This window comes from Cladosporium halotolerans (assembly GCF_011745625.1).
Source record: "Cladosporium halotolerans strain TM138-S3 chromosome Unknown Sca140, whole genome shotgun sequence".
NCBI lineage: Eukaryota > Fungi > Ascomycota > Dothideomycetes > Cladosporiales > Cladosporiaceae > Cladosporium > Cladosporium halotolerans.
This window is the reverse complement of record NW_027191590.1, coordinates 1-11,103: the sequence shown is the minus strand read 5'-3', so window position 1 is coordinate 11,103 and position 11,103 is coordinate 1. Positions and strand designations below refer to the sequence as shown.

Below are 11,103 nucleotides of genomic sequence, written 5' to 3'. Positions count from 1 at the left end.
ATCTGATTATTCAGGTCCGAGCTCAATCAGGGACCTGATTGATTGATTACCTGATTGATTATCTGATTGAGAAAATCAAGATTCAAGATCTATGATGAGACCTATACACGCATTCTTCTTGACATTGACGAGATGTACTACCAGCATGCGTTCACGCTCCTTCAATGGCTTACGTATGCGGAAAGGCCACTGACGCTTGGTCAACTGGTCGAGGCCGCCGTAATCGATCCCGCAGATGAGAGCAGTGTGGATGTGGACAATCGCGGAGGTCTTGAAGACGCGCTGAACATCCTCTCTGGGCTAGTGGCAATCTTAGACCCACAGGAAGCTCAAGTGAAGGTCTATAATGACGCCGAGTTCTGTGGCCCCGTCTCATTGGATGCCAGCCTAGACCATGAAAATCTCGCACATCAGAGCCAAACTCCTGTCTCGAGTACAAGGATCCGGCTTGCTCATTTCTCCTTCAAAGATTATTTGGAGTCAAACCGCATCTTCAAAAGCACTGCACATCATTTCCACCTCGAAAGCACCATCAACCACAGGTTTCTCGCCCATAGCTGTATCACATATCTACGACATTACAGCGCATTGAAGGAGCCTGACTCGAAAATGAGGAGCGACTGTGAGGTCTTCCCTCTAGTGGAGTATGCTGCGCAGTCGTGGTACCGTCATTCGCAATTGCAACAAGGCGGGGACCATAACCGTGAGGTTGCATTTCTACAACTGGACAAGGCAAGGGCAGATTGGCTCAAGATTGACAATCCGGACGATAACTTTGGACGTAGTGGAAACGAGCGGCCTGTTACTCCCTCAGCTCTGTATTGTGCGAGTCTTCTTGGACTGGAAGCCGTCGTCAGTGATCTGCTGCGCAGCGGAGTTGACGCCAACATCCAGGGCGGGCCACATGGGTTTGCCCTCATAGTCGCTTCGAGGCAAGGCCACAACGAGGTCGTGAAGCTGCTACTTGACCATGGTGCCGATATCAACGCCAAAACTCCCGGTCGGAGCAAAGGGCATACTGCTCTACATGCTGCCTCACTCGGCTTCCGCAATGCAACCATAGCTGTGGTTCGTTTTCTGCTCGAGCGGGGTGCCGACATCGACGCACAAAGTGATTCCGAGGGAACTGCACTCCATGAAGCAATCAGCGTGCGCAATACGGAAATTGTGCGTCTCTTGCTCGAGAAAGGTGCTCGCCTTGATATTGAGCAAGAATACGTGGGCACTGCCCTTCATATTGCATCGAGAAGTGGCAGCAAAGACTTGGTACAGCTGCTCCTTGAATCTGGTGCTAACATCAACGCCCCAAACGAGCACTACGGCACTCCTCTTCAAGCGGCGTCATGGGGATACGATGCAGACACTGGATGTCCAGAAGTGGTACGGTTGCTTCTGGAAAATGGTGCTGACGTCAATGACCAAAGCGGGCGTTATGGCAATGCTCTACAGGCTGCGTCAATAAAGGGTAACAGAAAGATTGCAGAGCTCCTGCTCAGAAGTGGGGCTGATGTCCACGCTCAAGGCGGTCAATATGGCAGTGTTCTTCGAGCTGCCGCAAAAAGCCGCAGTATAGAGCTAATGCAACTACTTCTCGAGAGGACCGCTATCGTCAAAGCTCGAGACAAGCGCGGGATGAACCCCCTTCAATTTGCCATATACAGGAACGACGCCATACAGGTGCAGGTGCTGCTCCAGAACGGCGCTTCGGTATGTGATAATTGCTTCGTCTTCGTTCTCAAGAATCGGAAAATGGATATGGTTGCACTTCTCTTGCCTCATCTCACAACGAAGCTAGCCTCCAAAACATGCAAGCTATACTCGAAGACGATATTGCACTGGGCTGCTGAAATCGGATGCGAGGATACGACACAACGCTGCCTCGACCTCGGAGCTAGCGTGCATGCTCAGGACGCGTTCGGCGAGACTCCATTGCACTATGCCGCTGAGAACGGCCACTTTGAAATTTGCAAGCGGCTCGTTCACGCTGGTTCGCGGTTGGACGTGCTGGACTCCCATCAACGGACACCTTTGGGCTGCGCACGTGGCGAGGGCCCGGATACGAATCGCGAACCGCATTCGGTGGTCGCCGACTACCTGGTTTATTGTTCGGCTGGGACTGCTGACGCCAACAGCGGCTAGACCTTGATTGCTCGCTATGCCACTTGTCGGTAGGTAGGCGGAGAAGTAGACAGATACAAGGGAATGCGGGCTCGACAGCGCTGTTACGAGGAAGTCCACACCCACGGAAGCATCGATCTGCGCACAAGAATCTCGAGCTCATGATGTCGACTCGCTCTTCAAGTCAAATCTTCGTCATCGCTGAATATTCTTGAGATCATGAGCGAAAAGTTGGTACCTGAATGGGCAAAATCCAGTGTCTGATACTAACTTTTACACGTAGACAAACTGGTCATGAGATCTCCGCACATCGAGACCTGATGCGACATAGCTAGCAGGTCACAACCCAGTCTCTCTAGGCACGCCTTCGTCACCTTCACACGAACTCTCCACCCTCGATCGTGATGGTGTCGACCGTCCAAGTCTTGCCACCATCGTTCGTCACCAGCTCTCCGGAAGCGCCTGTGGTGCCCTTGGTCTGAGCATAGTTTGGGTCGGCGACATCCATGATGATCTTCGTGTTGATGTACTTGTGGCTAGCGTACTTGCCGCACGCGGCGGATTGGCATTCGGTCGCAGTGCCCCAGCCTTGAGCGACGCCGGAGTCTATTGATCTGTCAGCTCTTTGCCGCATGAGGTTTGAGCTCGTTTGCCGACTCACCGGTGGAGAGCTTGGAGACGACTTTGCCGTCGACGGAGACGGTCTGATCGTACTTCTTCGTCGAGTCGTTGTACTTGTCTGTTCGCAGTGTCAGCGCTTTCCCACGTAAAGTTCAATTGAAAGGGTTTCCATACAGTCCATAGTCACCTGTGTGCCAGCTCCGGCCGAGACGGCGTCGCCCATCTGCTGAGAACCTAAGCATGCTGTCAGCTCGCCGTTCTCTTGCAATTGCGACATCCATGAGACTCACCCTCAAGCGTGCTGGCAACAATGCACCACTTGCCCGACTCCTTGGGGCACCCGGCGCTTCCATCAGCGACCGAGATGGCAAGAGCCTGGATCAGGTCGCCGCCACTGGTTCCCATACCGGGCCACAGCGCGAGGTTGCCGGTCTGCGGGCTGTTGACTTCCGGCAGGACCAGCGTCGTCGTGGACTCGCGGATGAACGAGTTGGTTGCCACCGGGCCTGTGGAGAATGCATTGCCGAACTGCCAGCCGTAGTCGGCGAAGACGACTTGCGAGAAGGTAGAGAGGGAGGCGATGGTGAGGGCTGCGGTCTTCATGTTGGAGAAGTTGAAGTAGGGTTGATTAGGAGATGTATTGGAACGAATGTAAGGCTGATTTGCAGCCTTTGTGAGTAGAATCTCGGATTGGGTTGTCTGTCAAGAATCGAGAGTCAGAGGATGAAGGCTGTGGTGGACCATATAAAGCGGCGGCCGTGGTCTGCGCGGAGCAGACACCAAACTTACGAAGGTCTCTCGCTAGGGAACTGAAACGCCGTCCTCGCGACAGCCCGATGCTCTCGCGATCACTATACCCAGTGTTCTTGTCGCAACGCCCTACTCCCGGCCATGTAGATGAAACGGAGCGCAGAAGCTTGGACGGGTGCACGGCCGGGGCTTGTAGTCGCCTAGAAGCTATTCTGCCTACCTATTGCTTGGCTTGAAGCAGCGTAATAGACTACGCATGGAGATATACTCTGTGCTCATCTGTTGTATGTACACTCATTGAGAGTACGTGCCTTGATGTTGTACAGCTGGGTGTGTAGTCATCTACAAATTAGGGCACGCTGATGATGCACGGGCATGCTGGCTCTTTAGGGTAAAGTATACCTTGACAGCCCTACGAACCAGTGTTACAACCTTGAGAGATCTTTACGATCTGAGAGTGACCTGCAAATGTCCCATTGCCTCGAGCGTTATATTCATTTCCGGCGTAGAGATATTGCCATTTCTATGCTATCTATCCCAACCAACGTCAAAGCTACTTAGTCCACCGGAACAGAAGAAAACCCTCAAAAGATAAAGAGATCATCAACAAGGACGTGACGCTGGGGATTTGACACAAGTTGAGATTCTCTCAGGACGAGGGCTCGCCCGAAGGTCCGTCAAGCACTGTCCCAAGCGCAGCCGCTTCACCGAAGTCCGGGCTGCCGTCGGCATTCCAGTTCACCTTTTGGGCGGCGGTGTATCGATTGCCGTCACAGGAGCCGGTCTGAATCGTTGTCGCGTGGTAGACGTTCCAGGTCTCTGTGCCATCCGGGCTGGTGAAGAATCTACGGAAAGTCAGCGAATGCAGCTTAGGCAGTGAAGCGTGCTTCCAGAGAACAAACTCACCCGTTGTGTCCAGTACCATAGTTCCCGTTCGCGCTGCTAAATACTGGGCCTGTTTTGGCCCAGCTACTCACGAGTAGAGGATTGCCTGCCCCATCGTACTTAAGGTAGCCTAGCTGATATTCTGGCTCCCAGCAGTTGCTTCCGCTGTAGACTATGTAGGTGTCTCCGTCATGGTATAAGCCGACAGGACCCTCGTTGACTGCGAACGACCCAAACTTCTCCCACTCCTCGCTTGGCTGAGACAGGAGCGACGGAGTCCCTGCTGACGCCGGCGTGTTCATGGGAGCGATGCAGAGGGACTGGATCTCGGAGCGGAAGCATGAGTAGGCAAAATAATTGGCATCTGCAACGCGAATGACGGAGAGGTCGATGGCCCACTCGTCGAACAGCTGGCCCGCATAGGAGTAGGGGTCGAAGGGCGTTGCGCCGCCTGGACGTGGATTTAGTTCCCGGACGAGATAATGATACCGCGGACTGGGAGCGATGCAACCATACCTTCCAGGACACGCATGCGCTGGTTAGCTGTGTCCCCCTCTGCGCTAGAAGCGTAGTAGATCCACCACTTATTGTCTAGCCAGTGCACCTCGGGAGCCCAGACGTTGCAGCATCGCGATGGGTCTGGGTCTTCCCAGACCACCTTTGTTTCTCCGGACTTCAGTCCTTCAAGTGTTGCCGAGCGAGTGACTTGGATGTTGGTCCATGTTGTCGTCATTAGGTAGTAAAATCCATCGGAGTAGACTATGAACGGGTCTGATCCATTGAACTCTTTCAGAGGGTTGGAGAAGCTGGCTCCCAGGGCGAGGTCGAATGCCAATGCGAGGGCGGCGGTAAATGTTCCGGCGATCTTCATAGCTGCGATTGGCGATTGTGTGTCACCAATTGGGTCTGTGGGATTCGTGCTGGTCTTTTATACCCTGCTCGAATGCTCCAAACGCTGCCAAGTTGAGGGACTGCATCATCACCCTTCACCGTCTGTTATACTTGGCGAACGCTAACAAGCGATAGTTTGTTAAGCCAAAACGGTCGTCAGTCATGGGATGTGTCGTCTCAAACCAGGGCATAATGCACATTGCCGTGGCGGAAGTTCGAGCACTACACTGCAACTCCTCGTAGAACCGCGCCTAAGGCGTAGTATTTGACCGGTGGTACCGCTTTAATCGCCGTAGGAGGACGGGTACGCCGTAAAGAATTTCTGGAGTTGCATTCTCCAATGAATGGAGCATCCTGCCAACCGCCTGAAGATTCGTGCCAAGACAAGTATAGCTCTGACGATCATGGCTGCTCGTATGTATAGCCTCCGGCAGAATTGACGTGGAGCCGATGTCCGGGGCCCCCGCTTGTTCACGGGCACCTGACTATAACAGCCGCTCTGCTCGCCAGCATGGCCAAACCTTCGCTGGATCCGTGAGCTGATTGCGTTCGGTCACCCAAAGACGGAGAAATACTTACGGACTGACGGTTCAGTAGGCTTGCTGATCAGGATTTCAGCTTCGACACTTGAACCTCTTCAGGGTGCCAGCTGCGGAATCGGGCATACTGTTAATGCCTTCGCTATTGCCCATGCTTCCGTCGGCCAATTTGAGCATGCGCGAGCCATTTCTTGTGTGGCTTTTATGTATCGACACAAAGTTAGACTGCAGGCTCGCATTCACGCCCTGCTTTGACTAGCATTCCTTCCTCCGACTGGTTCTCACGTATGTCAAAGTAGATCTGAAGCTTCCAGCGGAAAGATCAAGGCATCCCGCCGAGTCTGCGAAATGTTCCGGAGGTTACTTTATAAGTTGGAGACGTGGTGTCGACTCTGAAGTTTGCCCGCAGGCATACAGCCTTCCGTACATTCACGGAAGTTTGTGCAAAATGCTGGACGACGTGGACAGCGTATTGAGTCAGCGCCCTTCTGGAACACCTCAACCCTCAAAAGCAATGGCCTTCTTGCCATATGTCGAGCTTCACCGAGGTGGGCAGCGTTGGAAGTCGCAACGCTGTTCTTACCCACTGCCCATGTACGTAATTGGAAGGAGTCACGAAGAAGGACCTGTGTCTAGCCACTGCCAAGTGGGCGCCAACTTCAAGAAAGCGACAACGGCCGTTTTGTCGCATCGGCCATTGGACACTCAAAGATCCGGATACAGCGCAGGGGTGGTCTTCAGGCTCGATCTATGATAGTGCTGAGCCTGCCGTCTAGATCATTTTCCCTGGCAGTCCGGACACGGATCATCGCACAAGACGCTGTGACATGACGTGGCCTTGCATCGAAGCCGGAAGAGGTGAAGCGCGTGTCGGCCAGCGATCGAGCAATAAGCACTCCTGCATGATTCGCTTGTGGTGAGAACTCGGACTCTAAGCCTGCGTGACTTGAGACGGCACATCGAAGTAGTGGAATGCTTATTCTAATGTGCTTCACCGCCTCCTCAACTTCCGTGAAAAGCGCCCATAATCCTCGGCGACTCCCGTCGCTCAGACACCTCTACCGTTTCGCACAACAGTGCTAATTCTGGATCAGCTGTTGGACGTCGGCATGGCTCATCGGTCGGGCTAGATCGCAGAGCACGCCTCTGGGTGCTCCCAGTTGACTCTAGACGGGTATCTGCGTGCAGCGGAAACTTTTTTGCTTCGAAATTGGATCACATCCAAAAGAGCAGCCAGGAAAAAGTAAGGGTCTAGGAGGTGCCCTCCACCAGTCGATCGCGCTGGAAAGTTTGATGGGATGAATCAACTCGATACCGACCCAGGAGCACCTTGCGCCAATCGATGCGCGATGCTGGTGTGAACTGAATGCTCCAGCTCAGCTCCGATGATGCATAAGGCATGTCGGACTGGAGAATAGACAGCACTCATCCCAGACAATCGCCCAGACACGAGTGGCAAAAGAGAGAAATCGACTCCTGCTGTTTCAGCTGGAGCGCCAAACTCAAATACCAGCAAAAGTCCCTCATGAAGCAGAATGCCCTGGATTCGGCTGGGACCGCGAATGCATGCAAGTCTTACGGCTCACGAGCTCCGCTCATCTCGAAGACCGCCCAATGCTGTCATTTCCTGGCGGACGACACTTCTAGCGTACGGGCCGAGGTTGGTGTCCGACATAGACCCCGAGAGTGTTCGGTGGCCGGTGTTCGGTGATCGCGGTGGTCGGGAGCCGGGGAAGGGAAGTCCGGAAGTGATGCGCTTTCTTGGACTAAAGAGGCTCAATCTTTTATCTTCAGCGGTCATCGGTATGCACGAGTGTCATGTTGAAGTCTGCGGCTTTCGCACAAGCCGGAGATCGTAGTGATTTGCACAAATGCACGCCTGATCGACGTTGTTGTGGAGAAACAGCTTGGCTCGGCATTTGTATGATCGTCCGCCCGGAAAACGAAGCCGAGGAGCTCCTGAATCTGATGGCGATCCTTTGTGCCTGCTATGCAACCGCGTAATAAGCCGCAATGGATATGTTCCAGAGTCTGAGCAGCAAGCGACGTGCCAAAGCATCTGTCATGTTCAGTAAATCTAGACAAGGGCTCGAAGGATGGGAGGAGCTAGGGCTTCTGTACAACGCGAACCTACACCATCCGCAGGATTCGTAGAAAGACCGCAAACAGTTACGGCAGGATTTTGGCATTCGGTCTCACGGAGAAAAGTGGACTGAAGCTCTTTAGAGTCTGAGCTTACGTGGTATTAGCTCATATGATCACAGGCTTGGGAATGCTTATAAACGCCCGCATTACACCTGAAATGCTCAGCGTGTCTGTCTCAACAAGCACTTTGAACCCTTGGACGGCGAGAAGCAAAAATGGCTCACACTAACGGCACCACGAAAATGCCAGATACGTACGGGCTCACCCGAGATGCGAAGGAAAGCGCTCGATTGAACATGCAGCATGCCCTCTGGAGGGAAAACCTTGGCTTCCTCCTCCACCCCTGTGTTGCGGCCGACCTTCCAGACGGCGCGCGTATTGGTGACGTTGGAACTGGTACAGGGGTGTGGTTGATTGAACTCGCGGAAGAGTGCGGGCGGGCTAAGCATTCGTAAGTCTGCATCACAAGACACACGGCAAAACGCTTGTCGTTCTTTCCGTTTAATCTCGGGGTTCGCCTGCGTGAGCCTTGCTCTTTTTGTGTCGCGCAGCTCTTTCTGACTGCTTTCCTTCAGGTACGAAGGCTTTGATATCAGCTCCTCGCAATTTCCATCGCAACCACCGCAAGGCCTGGCCTTCTCCGTGCTCAACGTTCTCGACCCTGTGCCTCAGCACATGGTAGCGACGTTTGATGTGATCCATTTGCGGCTGCTCGTCCTTGGCCTACCCAAGAACACGTGGGAACTCGCTTGTAGGAATCTGTTACAATTACTCAAACCCGGCGGATGGTTACAGTGGGAGGAAGCAGACTTTGGGTATGTTCATCTCGGATGCAGGTGTCGACGATGGTTGTGTATTAACCGGAGTTCACAGGTCCATGGAGATTCTTCAAAACGAGCCTTCAGCGAGCCGAGAGGCATCAGTAAACCTCATCAAGAATCTCGTCCGACATGGCCTGGAGCGCGGGCAGGGCTGGGAGGAAGTGCTAATGCTGCCTTCCATCGCCGGTGCTGCCGGGTTTGCAGACGTGAAAACCGATGTATTCGGCTCCGATCGCGTCAGCAGCACACGCCACGAATTCAGTAAAGTGTGCATGGCCGCTCTCAGTGGGATTGCCGAAATGCACAAGAAGATGGATGGTGGCTCGGGTTACTGGGCTTCTGACGAGGCTGCGAAGCTTCAAGAGGCTGCGGCTCAGGAGTTGAGTAGTGGCAAGATCTACTTGAGAGCGAACCTGAGTGTCGTCTATGCGCAGAGGCCTCACTGAGTATGTCAGCTTACGAGCAATAACAATGATAGCATAAACACCTACAAGCCCGATGTGACAATGCTCAAGGAGGGCCATCCCACCTTCCACGTGAAAAGGAGCTGCCTCTATCAAGTCTGGATTGTATCAAACGAAGCGTCAAGACTTCGAGAGAGCGAGATTGTCATTGACATCATCACGGTGTTCGACGAGGAAAAGCCGGGGTGTAGTCCACGGCGCTCGTCGTCTTCACGCCAGGACTACTCCCGCGCGAGAGTAGCAGCTCTTTGGCAATATGAGCTTCTGGCAAAGCATGGTCTCAAACCAGCCAAGAGTCTGGACGACGTCCTTCTGGTCAATCACCCGTACTCCGAGGCGGAACGAAGGGAGTGTCGCTACCGCATTGCTTGGAGGAAAATGCTTCGGTTGGCAAGTCTAAACTGGATGCCGGCGCCATGAAGGTTGGTGAGCCTCTGCCTGAGGCGGTAGTCTATCTTGAAAGTGTCGGAGTGGAGCGGTGGGTAAATGCATGATGCTCGGCTCGCTTACGCCGGGCAAGCGCGTGGGAAATAAGGCGGAGGCTCTCTTTCTTTGACAGTAGGTCCTCATTGAACGAACGGCACAGCCCTGTCAGCTCCTTGAGATCGTGCAATTGGTGGCATAAGTCACACGAACACCGCGTCCTTCGTCAAGGACCGGGAGTGAAAGTCGTCCACATCCCGAGAAGAAGCCCTAAGCGGAGAGGTTGAGGCTGTTGCGTGCTTTATCATCCTGTCGCGTGCGGTGGTGTTGGCTCCGTGCTGGCATGCTTCCCCACTCGGCCCCAGCACATCCAGGCTCCAGAAAACCCGTCGGGGCCCCGCGGGGCATCAGCCGTGTGTTCCAGACCGGCCGACATCTCACTCGGCTCCACTCTGCTGTTGACACCATGCCGCGGCTGTTCACGGCCTGCGTCCCAGTGAACGTGAGTGTTGTGCCTGACCAGCTCAGTATGGGCAGTTCGAGACAGGCAAAGTGCAGGGCTGATGTGTCCGCAAAGTGGTAGGGCGTCGCGACAAGCAGCAGCTCAGTGTCGATTCCTAGGTACCTTGCAGTCACATGCGGCGGCAGCTGAGGCTCTCGCGGCGGCGTGCGACAAGATTGCAAAGCATCCGCCAAGCGACATCTTCGCGTGCTTGGGCCGCCTTGGCTCCACCTCGCTTGACGCCCGCACGGCCGACTTTGCCGTTGGATGTGTCTCTGTCGCGCGTGTGTGGTGGACTCTACGCCACCACCAGCCCATCTCCGGCAAAAGATCCGCACTCGGGCGGCAGCAGCACGAAGCGACGCGAGGGGACTCCAATCAAGCCATCAGCCTCACGAACAAGCAGTGGTCCGCCTCTGACTAGCTCGACGGCTAAAAGCACCACGTGTGCCATCCCCGGATACCTCTACCCCGGCTCCCGAACACCTCCACAATGCTTCTCCAGCTCTATATCTGGGGATGGCCCGCTCCATGGCCCATTGACCCGCTGTTTCCTCACCTGGTCTTCACTGGGCCTTCGTTGGTGTATCCTTAGTACGTGGAGCATCTTTGCGATCCGTCAGCCTTCACGAGGCACTATATCCCACTATGGATCACGATCTGGAGTCCAAGAAGCATGTTGCGCACGAGATTGAGGATGAGGCCACCTTCGCCGAGAAGGCGAGCATCGCCGACTACAAGGCGAACGCCATTGAGGCCGAAAATGCTGAACACAACATGACCGTCATCGAGGCTGTCAAGGCCTACCCTATGGCTTCCTTCTGGGCCTTTGTCATGTCTTGCACCCAGAGAGTACACCGACAGTCCATTATGTTCATTATGTTCATTACGTCATGTCATGTTCATCATTCCGACATGATATGAACATGGATGTCTGGGAATGA

At 54.2% G+C, this 11,103-nt stretch overlaps 5 protein-coding genes across 5 annotated transcripts; 3 read left to right on the top strand and 2 right to left on the bottom strand.

Moving 5' to 3' along the window:
• Positions 1–609: 609 nt before the first annotated feature.
• On the top strand, positions 610–2,139 carry WHR41_09375 (uncharacterized protein; the record flags this gene model as incomplete). The annotated part of the gene is made up of 1 exon (XM_069377978.1): positions 610–2,139. The coding sequence occupies one exon, from the start codon at positions 610–612 to the stop codon at positions 2,137–2,139; it is 1,530 nt and encodes a 509-aa protein (XP_069224930.1).
• A 191-nt stretch (positions 2,140–2,330) lies between these two features.
• WHR41_09374 (uncharacterized protein) lies at positions 2,331–3,770 on the bottom strand. Its single transcript, XM_069377977.1, has 5 exons — positions 3,529–3,770; positions 3,030–3,438; positions 2,914–2,973; positions 2,780–2,857; positions 2,331–2,724 (listed from the first exon to the last, which is right to left on the bottom strand). The coding sequence occupies exons 2-5, from the start codon at positions 3,340–3,342 to the stop codon at positions 2,495–2,497; spliced, it is 681 nt and encodes a 226-aa protein (XP_069224931.1). The 5' UTR covers positions 3,343–3,438; positions 3,529–3,770; the 3' UTR covers positions 2,331–2,494.
• A 286-nt stretch (positions 3,771–4,056) lies between these two features.
• On the bottom strand, positions 4,057–5,245 carry WHR41_09373 (uncharacterized protein; the record flags this gene model as incomplete). Its single annotated transcript, XM_069377976.1, has 3 exons — positions 4,057–4,334; positions 4,396–4,825; positions 4,891–5,245. The coding sequence occupies 3 exons, from the start codon at positions 5,243–5,245 to the stop codon at positions 4,139–4,141; spliced, it is 981 nt and encodes a 326-aa protein (XP_069224928.1). The 3' UTR covers positions 4,057–4,138.
• A 2,919-nt stretch (positions 5,246–8,164) lies between these two features.
• On the top strand, positions 8,165–9,262 carry WHR41_09372 (uncharacterized protein; the record flags this gene model as incomplete). The annotated part of the gene is made up of 3 exons (XM_069377975.1): positions 8,165–8,400; positions 8,525–8,764; positions 8,823–9,262. The coding sequence occupies 3 exons, from the start codon at positions 8,165–8,167 to the stop codon at positions 9,214–9,216; spliced, it is 870 nt and encodes a 289-aa protein (XP_069224929.1). The 3' UTR covers positions 9,217–9,262.
• Positions 9,263–10,420: 1,158 nt separating this feature from the next.
• On the top strand, positions 10,421–11,103 carry WHR41_09371 (uncharacterized protein). The gene has a single exon (XM_069377974.1). The coding sequence runs from the start codon at positions 10,808–10,810 to the stop codon at positions 11,081–11,083; it is 276 nt and encodes a 91-aa protein (XP_069224932.1). The 5' UTR covers positions 10,421–10,807; the 3' UTR covers positions 11,084–11,103.